The sequence below is a fragment of the Phalaenopsis equestris genome, unplaced genomic scaffold (genome assembly GCF_001263595.1).
Source record: "Phalaenopsis equestris unplaced genomic scaffold, ASM126359v1 Scaffold000459, whole genome shotgun sequence".
In the NCBI taxonomy this organism is placed as follows: Eukaryota; Viridiplantae; Streptophyta; class Magnoliopsida; order Asparagales; family Orchidaceae; genus Phalaenopsis; species Phalaenopsis equestris.
In genome coordinates, this window is record NW_018164900.1 from 8,216 (window position 1) to 20,121 (window position 11,906).

The window sequence follows — 11,906 nt, forward strand, 5'->3', positions numbered from 1 at the left end:
AATACATACGGTGAAACACAGAAATGCGTACAGTGAACCAATTAAAATCGTTCCCCTGCCAAAAGTGTATGTCAATGGGGCCCGATTTTAATTTTTCTTTTTAAAAAAAAAAAATTTCTTTACATCCGCTGTCCGCATGAAATAATGGCTTGTAGATGACGGTGAGGAACCATGCAATATCGACATTTGTCATAATAAAGACCATATATTCAAATTTAAACATGTCACAATGTCTAAATTGAGAACCAAAACACTTACAAAGTGACAAAGCTAAATACAACATTTCCCGAAATAAATTTTGTTAATCATGCCACTTCACTCAAGGATAATATTTAATACGACTACAAAGAAGAAATAATGTCACAATCAACACAGTTTTGAGATTATGATATTGTTTCCTCTACAATCAGAGTTACTACTGTTTACCGGAATATATATAGATATATAACAGTAATCATAGTGTGCCAACAATGGAGCTTCATATCATCATCATCCCACTCATCTTCTTACTCCTAACCATCTTTCTTAAAAAACCCAAGTCTCAAGCCAAACAACCCCTCCCAGGCCCATGGAATCTCCCCGTCATTGGTGGTCTGCACCATCTCCTCGGACAACAACCCCCTCATCAAACCATTCACTGTCTCTCCGCCATCCACGGCCCCATCATGTCCCTAAAGCTGGGTGAGATTCGCGCCGTCGTCGTCTCCTCCTCTGTCGTTGCCAAAGAGATAATGAAGACCCATGACACTATCTTCGCCACCCGCCCCATCAATTCATCAATAAATGCCATCTGCTATGGTGGTAAGGACATTGCCTTCGCCCCCTACGGTGATTTCTGGCGTCAGATGCGTCGCCTTTGTCTCTTGGAGCTTTTCAGCGTGAAGCGTGTGCGCTCCTTTCGGCATATAAGAAAAGATGAGATCTCAAATTTGATCAAATTTATTGCGGCCTCTGCAGCAGAAGGGGCCACCGTCAACCTCAGTGGGTTGTTTTTGCAGCTCAGTAATAGTATCACAGCTAGGGCTTCTGTAGGCGGAAAGACAGCAGACCAGAAATTGTTCCAGGCTGCTCTTGGCGAGGTTGTGGAGTTGATTTCTGGCTTCTGTGTGGTCGATCTCTTCCCGTCAATGCCGTTCATTAGTCACATCACAGGTACGATTGTGTTTGAATTAATGATTGATGGGAAAATACTGCTTCGCAATATTTAGCACAAAATTATTTCAGAAGTCCTATTTTTTAAAGTGAATAAATATGCTTAAATGATTTTGCAATATTCTTAAATCCAAATTTCATGAGGATAGAGTAATTATTTAATATTTATTATTGCACTAAAAATTTGTATGCACTCTGATAATTAAAATGAAGTAAGCAAAAAGAGACACCTTAATATATATATATATAACTCTATAAAAGATTGAAATAGGTCTAGCCTATTTGAAGTTGTCAATATATAATTGTGAGACTCTTCGCCTGAGTTAGGAAACATGAAATTACATTGTTGATGTATAATGGTGTTTAGGAAATAATAACATTAGCGGGTGACAAAGATCATTGTCAATTGATTTGGAGGCAATAGTCTACTGTGAATGTGGTCCATAAATGATTGCTTCAGAAGCATTAATTGGCTACAGAGGCTGTCGTAGGGAGTTGCAGTAACTGAGCCATATAGGACGTAGTTGGTTACATAAGTCATAGTAGTGAGCTGTGATAATGTTCGTATGTCACAGAGTCTGGAGTTGGGAGTTGCATAAGCGGTGAACCACATAGGTCATTGTTGGTCATGTAAGGCATATTGGTGAGCTATGATAACACTTTTAGGCTCAAAGGTCGGAGTTGGGAGCTGCATGATTTGCTTACCACAGTCTGGAGTAGTGAGCTGTGAGGAATGCAGAGAAATTTATTGTATTATGAGTACGATAGTTGTAAGCAGTTGTTGTGAGGTGCATCTGTGCTTTGTAGTTAGGGTGTGTTGTTATACCGTCATCAAGATGCGTCATTACACCGTCTTCGGTATAAACTGTTGCACCATATGTAAGATGTTTTGTTAAAACATCTTCGGAGTGCATCGTTGTACCGTATGCAAGGTGTATTGCTACACCATCTTTGGGATGCATCATTACATCATTTTAAGATGCATTTTTACACTCTCTTTAGAATGTGTCATTGCACCATATGCAAAGTAAGTCATTGCATCGTATTTGGGTTCATTGCACGACGTACATATTGCTTCGTTTGGGGTTTCACTGTTCTGCAACATATGCCGAATTTCTGTAACTCACGTTGTGACACTGCAAGGGAATTCGTCATAAGCAGCGAATGGTAGTTGATGATGGTTAATAGTGTCAGCAGCAAAAGTGGGTGGTGTTTATTGAACCTTTTGTATCAATTATGGGAGGGTTCAACTCCTTCTCTAAACATCAGTTTTCCTTTGGTTCATTTTATTGCCTTTCCTCTCTTTTTCATTTAGGTGTTAAGGCTCTATTTATAATGTCTAGAAGAGGTCTCCTGTTAAATATGAAAAAATATTGGACCATTTCATCAGATGGCTTAAAGAGATCCTCAAAAAGCATTTCAAAGACATTTAGTGTCTTAGTGATATCATAATTGAGTGTTCCTAGACTTGTTAGAGTTTTTTCGTCGAGCTGCCCAATATGAATATAAGCTAATCCGATTTAAAATTCATTTGACCTTCCAATTGGGGCACTAAAAATATTTGGACAAATTTTTTCGACATTGTATTTGTCTGATTGTAAGTTGACTAAAATCGAAGTACATGATAATTTTTAATTAAAGTTTTAATATTCTCTTCCTCAAAAATTATCTTGAGATTTGTGTCATACCTAGAAATCCGTGAAAAATGATGAAAAATTGTTAACGATGTATCAGTTGTCCACTTTTATGCAGACGTAATTGTCAAAGACGTTGGAAATAAATTTCAAATTGTCAAAAAATTTGATCTTATGATGCTTAAAAAATGATCCATGAGATCGAAAAATGCTGAAATTTAGGTTTTATGAACAATTTTGAAAGAAATTTTCACTTTATGAAGGCCGAATTTTATATGTTCCACGTTTATAATTAGTGTCATAAATCTAACGTGAAAATATCTACTTCAATTCTAAAAATTTTGTAATTGTTGTATTATTGATTTAAAATTAAATATTTGAGTGTTGCGCATTCAACCATACAAGTTTAGGTACTAGACATATAAATATGCATATATTATATATATATATATATTAAAGGATGGACGGCATATATGTGTGTGTGTCTATATATATATATATATATAAAAGATGAACTATGAGTCTGTTTTTTAAAAATATTGAAGTGATTCCAGGCTTTCAACGCAAGTTGCAGCAGTGCCAGCTTAAGCTAGACCACATAAACAAAGAAATCATAGAGGAGCACAGAAAGAAGCGGAAGAAGCAATTGGTGGAAGAGGAGGACATCACAGACGTTCTGCTCAGAATCCAAGAGGACGGAAGCCTTCAGTTCCCCATCACCGACGACCACATCAAGGCTATCATCAACGTACGCTACTAAACTCCAATTTCTTCATCAGCTGATCTAACTTTTGTCTCTATATGAAAAGATAACATCGATGTTATATAAAAATTAAAAATAACATCGATGGATATATATTTTTTTTTAATTCATTTCAATTTTCATTTAAAAGATGAATGAGTTCTGTTCATAAATGGTGATTTAAAAGCTTAACTCCTAAAAATACAAGTTTTGGGTAATTCCACACTTTAGATATTTCTTATATTAAGATCATTCACATTCCTAAATGTTATCTTTATGTGACAAAGAATATATTTTAAAAAAAAAAATACATTTTTATATTTTTAAAAATTAAACATAAAAAAAAATCAAGCATTTGCATGAAATTAAAGCCTGAAGTGGGTAGTGTGAAAGGCATAAACAACATACATATTTAGCTTGTAAGCTTCAACATATAATAATAAACTGAACATTAGAAATTAAACCTAGGAAGAAAATAAAGGAAAACACCAACTTAGGATAGAGAGCCAAAGGAGAACACCAACTTAAGATAGAAAACCGACTGCTAACACCTGATTCTAAAATACCCTAATTTTCACAATGATCGATAAAATATGAAGCTAAAACAAATCATGATATAAATATTAAGAATAAAAAACAACTCCAAAATCTACCAACACTATGAATCCTAGGTTAGCCAATTTAGAAATAAAACTCTAGATCACACATGCCCTAGAATAGTACAGTCTAGAAGTCTATATTAGATTACTAGGTACCTCTAACTAGTGCAACGGAATAGGACATATAAAATAAATATACTTAACCCCTTCAACTATGTAATTGTTGTAGGATGAAGTAAAGCATAATTACTGAAAAAAACACCTCAAACCACCTCATAGTAAGAAATTCTAGATTTATCATCACTATGATAATAGTAGAGACCTCTTACTATCCGATTGATTAATAATTTATGGATAAAAATGCACCTAAAATGATATAAAGCCAAGGGCATCTTGACTAGGTCATTATACCTAATAATTAGGTTACTTTACTCATTTAGCCTCCTTATAGAGTTTGGATTTATTTTAGAGTATGGGCCACACTCCATCTAGAATTTTTTTTAATCTATCGTTTCTCCTAGTGTAGGTTCCATTTTGATCAAGCTTTCAACCTCAAATTTCCACTTCAATTAAATTTTTAAACTTGGGATTTCACTTCAATCAAAATTTCAGCATCAAGCATCCCACCTTAATCAAACTATTAAATTTAAAAAAACTCTTCTAGTCCAAGTCAAAGTCTAAGTCTAAGAATGGAGCCAATTTGCATAAATCAAATGCTTTAAAACTTAAATCTTTTAAAACTTGTAAAACTCAAACCTTTTAAAACTTATAACTTTTTAAAATGCCTTTAAAGCTCAAATTTGCAAGAACTTTTAAAATTTTTAAAAATTAAAAGAATTCTTTTAAAACTCCAAAAACATTAAAGTTCAAAAACATAAAATTTAATACTTCAAAGCGGAAACATTTAAAATTCAAAAAAAATTATAAAATTCAAGCTTTCAAAACTTTCAAATTTCACTAAGTTCAATTTTAAAACTTACATTATTCAAATAAAACTTCAACAAGAACTCGCCCTTTAAACATGCTTTAGATAATTTCAAATAAACTTTAATAACTTGAAACTTTAACAAAACTTCATAAATCAACTTTGAAAACCCTAAAAAAGCTTTAAAAACCTTCAAACAACATGTAAACCAACAGATCATGTTCAATATTAACCTTCTTTAACTAAAATCAATGAGCTTAAATCAAAATAAATCAACTCAAGTTTTAAACTCAAGGGAATCACTCAAGTCAAACTTTATTCAAATCAATCAACTCAAATCAATTTTTTTAAAAAATAAGTTACTTCTAGATCAAAGTGTTTCAACTCAAAACAATTCGATCGCACCAGACTCTTTCAAACTAAATCTAGTCTCTCAAATAAAAAAATTAACAATTTTTCAATAAATTTATAATTTAAATTTTCATGCTATGCCTTTTTCACAGAGTTAGCTAGCCATTTTCCTGGGCCTTTCTATGACCCGTTGTTATTAGAATCTAGGTCCCAATATTTCAATTACAATCAAATCCTTTCAAATCAATCTATCAATCCGAGGACCTAAATATCAATTTTCATGAAATTTATCATATAATCCTTCATGATATAAAACAATACTTTAATCAAGATTATTCTAGGGAGTCAAAAATCTTAGGATGTAAATTAATTATGATGGTTTAACCTTGTAGGGATACAAGACCCTAGAATTAAATAAACTGTATCTTACATCTGAGAGGTAGGCTAAAGCCATTGATTATGTAGACTTAGAAATCTCAAAGATTTTTCTTGTATGAATGGTTGGATCCATTTTAATGTAATATTACTATCTCTGGTGGTATTATATTATTCTTTAAATGACACATCTTAACATATAAATTGAAATATTTCAAGATCTCTAGCAGACTTGAAAAATAAAATAAAATAAAATATTCATTAGAGATGACAAAACTTTTATTTCTTCGAATGAAGTCTTATTTGCATGCTTCCATCTAATAGAAGTGTTTAGCACTTCTCATAACTTTGAAGAAGTCCAATAATTTATTTCCAATTAGATATGAAGTGAGTTAACCAAATAATTTAGTTAGTAAGTAGCCCAAAAATTTTTTTGACCCACTTATAAATTTGCAAATGATCTTAATTTCATATTTAATCTCCATAATATTTTAAAGGTTACCTTATCATCTTTTATTTTTTTAGTACAATAATTTACTTTTGTAAAACATATTATCAACACACATCTCAATTTTATTTTTATTTTTAAATATTAAAATTATTTACATTACTTTTTTATTAAGTTATGCCTATTTTTGAAGCATAAAGAACGTTACATTATAACAATACATACCAACTCTTATTAAAAAGTAGCCTTCTTAAAATTGAAAGAGTACATTTATAATATGATGATGTCTAGAGAATGCATCCAAGGAGCTCATAAACAAATACTTGATTGCAAAGTCAACTGGTTCATGTATCTGGTAGAAAATAACTATCTTTTAGGAAGGATGAGTTTAGGTTATCAAAGTTTAAGCATATTTGCCACTTTACATTTGATTTTGGAATCATTATTACATTCACAATTCAATTCAGGTATTTAGCTTCTATGATGTATTCAACATTCAACAACTTCCATACTTGGTGAATTGGCTCATTGAGAGTAATGATAATTTGTCTCATTTTTTATTTCACAGGCTAAACTCTTAGTTCCATATTGAGTGAGTGAAAAGCAAAGTCATTATTAACCTTAGGAAACTCCTTTATTAACTAAGACAACATATTTCCTTATATACTAAATATTACCTTTTGACCTGCATCAAGGTATTATTAAGTATGAATAGCCTTCGTAATTCTTCTTCCATAATAGTAGCTTCCTATATTACTTTATTTTTCTTCAACCAGCTCTCTCTCTATGTATCAAGCTATAAAAGCTCCTCTTGAATGCTACTCATAGCTTGCAAGTAGTATGTGTGAGATTGCACAAGATTTTCTTTGACTTTGATCACTTTCCTTTCTCTCTAAAGTTTGACCACAACATGATTGGTTTTTACTACCATCCTAAAAGTGTTTAGAAGATGATAGTTGATGATAGGATTTTAGGTCATGGAAAAATTGACCATAGTAAAATCGACCATGGTGGTGAATCATATAAATTTTCTTCTAAGTAATAAGCATGGAAATGCCCCTCATGGTTTCCTTTGTCTCTAGAAAAATTAATTAAAGGTCTCAAGATTGTGAGTAAGTAGGAAGATCCCAAGTTCATCTTGTCATGGACATTTTTGAAAATTTTATTAACTAAACTTATCATGTCAATAAGGTTGCTATCAATCTTGCAGTTTGTAATCAACATGGTGACTACAATAAAGTTATTATAGGGATTTTCTTAGCAGTTGGTACATCTTCAACTAAAAAATTGAGTGATTGGAAGGCAATCACTCATAGGTTGTCGAGATGACTTCACCAAGTTTCCTTTTCCTAACCAAAGTCGTTTAATGCTTGTTTGGGGAGATGCCTCTACCTTATCTCTATCTATAATAGCTAAAACTACCCCAACTATATGGATAGCTTATGTAAAGATGGCCTCAATGTTCCTTCATAAGTATTTTCCTTTGTCTCTTAGTGTTTGCCTTTGGTGTGATAAATCTCTTAAACTTTTCAGACATAATCAATTTCTCGATTAAGTTCCTTAGATGTCTGTTTTTTTGGTTCTTATGGCCATGGTCATGATGATATACCTGATATCTCAAGTTTTTAGTGTGGAATTTTGGAAATATGGCTTATTTTATATCATCTTTACTACTTTGACTATTGAAACTCGGAAAATAGTTGAAATATGTAATTAGTGGATAGGGGTGGTGACCCTCTTTTAATACTACGATCAAACCACACCTCCTTATACTGATTTTTCCTTCTATAGGATCGACTTAACATTCTTGGAAATGGGCTTGCTTCCCAAAATTAACTAGGTCAACACTATTTAAAGTTTTTTTCTCATCATATGCTACACAAGGCAACCTCCTTCCCATTGGTGAATTATGTTATATCTCATCTTTATTGAATGCAGCTCATGTGAGGAGTCAGGAAAAATGTTTTTTTCTTCAACCAAAATATGGTTATGGGTCACTTATAATAACTCAACTAGATAAGCTAAAAGTATAACAAAAATGTCTCCCATCAATCCTTGTTCGAGTGCAACATACATGACTATGTGTTTAAAATCTTTGACTTCTACCTTTTTTGTGTGGAAACGATTAATCAAGGATTTTAGAAACTCTCCTAGCTCCTAGAAATTTTGCAATAATCATATGAGTGTTTTTTATATATTATTGGCACTAGCAAATTGTGTTATAAACATGCACTTTAACTCGATAAAGGACGTTATCACTTTTAATAGCCAGATAATGAACCCCCATAGTATTAATCTCCTTAGATTCATGAAGAACAAATCACACTTCAAAGTATCTTTTATTCAAAGCATATTGACTACGGATTCGAATGAGCTAGGTGGCATGGTCAATTTGTTCAAATTTATCCTTATAAGATTCCAAAGAAGGAATCAATAATCTTTATGGGGCTTTAGCTTTGGTGAATTGACTTGAGAATGTTTTCTCCAAACGAGGCCACCTCAAAACCTCAACTAAGGTGGAGGAGCCCACATCAAAGAGATTATAAGATTTTTCTTATACCAGAAATCAGTGCTCTTCTCTCTTATGTTGCTAATTCTGGCAAGGAAAATGACACCTACATTTATGACATTAAATTCGACACATGCTCTAGGGTCTCTTGGATCATTATTATCATCCATTCTTTTAGCTTGTTAATTTGTCACACCATAAACTCATTTGTGCATTCTATGTTAGTAGAAATTTTCTAATTAATTTGCCCTACTCTTTGTGTAACTCCTCTTCTTATTTGTTTTATATTTCACACTACACAAAATTTTCAGGATGTGATTTCCTGATTTTCTTGTGGTTTCGTACTGCTAGAGAATAAATTTAGTAAAGAAAGATTTACAAAAAAATAAACGGAGAAAGAGAGAAGAATTATCTTTCAATAATAAAGAAAGATTTACAAAAATATAAACGGAGAAAGAGAGAAGAATTATCTTTCAATATCTAAATATCCATAGACTAGATTACAATGATCTATTTATTTATAGAATGATTGGTTTATATGTTAGACATAATTTATTCATTTCACATGAGCCCCAAAAGTTCTTAGATTTACCTTATCTAATCTCTTTTAACGTAGGTGTTATAATTAATAATATCCTTTTAACAACTTACATGGGCTAGTATTTCTTACAAACCACTTTACTTTTGATTTCACATTTTGGTAACACTTCAATCAACCAACTCGATTATAAGGCAAGTTGATATTCTTTGGCAACTTAATCTCTTAGGGAGATCAGCTGGCTCAAGTTGATCTTTCTAGGTGAGTTGTCGGGCTGGCTCGATTAAATATTTTTGAAATGATCGTCATAAGTGAGCTTTGCAATTGGGTTTTTTGGTCAAGTTTCTTAGTTGAGTTGATTTAATAGAGTCATCTAATCAGTTTAGTAATATGTCAGGTTTCACACCTTGAATCTAGACCATATTCAAGTATACATATAATTACATGAATAACAATCAAAATTTCAACATTACATTAAAAATATCATTATTATTAATATTTTAAAAGAAAAATTTACATTTCTATGCATAATTTTGTCATACCAAAATGTCATAACTACATACATTACATGTGTAAATACAAAAAAATTTTGTAGCACACATAAATTTTCCGAAAAAATACAAATTGGGATATGCATTCTAGTAAAAGAACCACAAAATAAATTCTTAGCATCATTTTGAAAACATTATAGTAATTATTATACTTCATCATTAATTTATTACAGTCATCAAAATATAATTTTAAATCAGAAATTTAAATGCTTGTGGCTATTTAACCATGACTCATACATAAATCCAGGATTTGCTTGTGGGCGGAACAGAGACAACAGCCACAGCAATAGAATGGGCAATGTCAGAGCTGATTCGGAATCCAAGCGTCATGCGAAGGGCGCAGAGAGAGGTTAGGCACCAATTTGGCCGCCCCATGGCAACCCTAATCGCCGAAGAAGATGTAATGAGTAGCGGCAGGCTTCCCTATTTGCATCTGGTGATCAAGGAGACGCTGCGGATGCACCCTCCGATTCCATTGCTGCTTCCGAGGGAGAATCAGGAGAGTTGTGAGGTGATGGGATATGAGATTTCGGCCAAAACAACGGTGATGGTGAACGCTTGGGCGATCGGAAGAGAAGAGATCCCGACAATTGGGATGAGCCGAATGTATTTCGTCCCGAGAGATTTGAAGAGAGTGGCGTTGATTTTAAGGGGGGGCATATGGATTTCATACCTTTCGGTGCCGGGAGGAGGATTTGTCCAGGAATGCAGTTTGGGTTGGCGACGATTGAGATGGCGCTTGCGCATTTGCTTTACTATTTTGATTGGGAGCATCTGGGAGAAGAAGGAGAGGGGCTCCTAGACATGAGTGAAGCTTTCGGAATTTCGGCGAAGAGGAAGTTCCCTCTCTGTTTACTGCCCATCTGTCGCAATCCTCTTCCTCCTGGTGCTGATTTGTTCTAGTTATGTGAAAATATTACATGAGCACTCCTAAAGAGTTTAATTGTGATGTGTTAAGTGTCAAGTGAGTCTCACCATAATACACTGGTATTGCTCAATGTTAAAAACGGTGGGCTCACTTGACACGTGGCGCTTCACCATTGGACTCTGAATTTGAAATCCTTATGTAATAGTTGCTTTTATGTGAAAATATTACAACAGGAATCGTTCGGAGTCCAACGATGATTTGCCACGTATCAAGCGGGCCCCACGGCAGTATACCGATATTGATCAGTGTTAAAAATGATGGAGCCAATTTGACACGTGACATCTCATAATTAGACTCTAAATGCATTAGGAGTGATGTAATATTTTCTTATTATAAGGTATTAAAGTCTTTAGGATGTCAAGAAGAATGAAGCTTTATTGATGGAATTTTTTATGTAGGCCTTTATTTTTCATTACTGTTATGGCTCTATCTCATCTTGATACCATACATCATTTAGAAGCACAAAGTATTACGAATGAGTTTATTAAATATTATGGAACTTAATTTCGGTAACCTTCCATCACTTAGAAACACCAATAATCACTAAGACAAACTTGAAAGTAATTGAAAAATATCCCAATAAATGAAGTATAATAAGTATAGAAACTAATGAGTGATGCTGGAACCTTAAATTGTTGTGTAAGATAGCAAAAGTGACATAAATATAACAGCTTAAAAATTTTAATATTTATCTTAGCCTCTCCAAAATATGAGTATTGCTTTCAATATTACCAAAGGAGTGAAGCTTTACATAAAAGAGAGTGATCTTGACTAAATTCAAAATGTAATTTTATATAACATAAACCATCAATAATTATTTACAGTAGTTGAATCATAAATGATTTTAAGTGTTATGAGAATAGAAGGAATAAAATTACATGAAAGGTGGTGTTGTAATATAATAATTAAACTTAATTATATGTTTTTTATTTTGCCTCTTCATCTTTCTTCTCTCCACTTTAAAAGTTCCCATAGAGAAATTCTTTAAGTAAACTACAACTTAAGACAACTTCAATTTCTCAAGGAGAGGCCACCTTAATCTTCCTTAATCACCAAAGACATATTTATTATGCTCTAAATCTCTATTTTATTGAAGAAAAAGGTCAGCTCAAGCGACGCGCCTAAAAAATGACTACTTTTTCATATTTATATTT

At 32.8% G+C, this 11,906-nt stretch overlaps 1 protein-coding gene across 1 annotated transcript; it reads left to right on the top strand.

Annotated features, from left to right (window-relative positions):
* The first annotated feature begins 312 nt into the window (after nucleotides 1-312).
* On the top strand, nucleotides 313-11,147 carry LOC110027875 (5-epiaristolochene 1,3-dihydroxylase-like). Its single transcript, XM_020729492.1, is given in 4 exon segments — nucleotides 313-1,152; nucleotides 3,341-3,534; nucleotides 10,072-10,395; nucleotides 10,398-11,147. Coding segments are annotated over 4 exon segments (1,530 nt in total). The 5' UTR covers nucleotides 313-470; the 3' UTR covers nucleotides 10,728-11,147.
* Nucleotides 11,148-11,906: the final 759 nt, after the last annotated feature.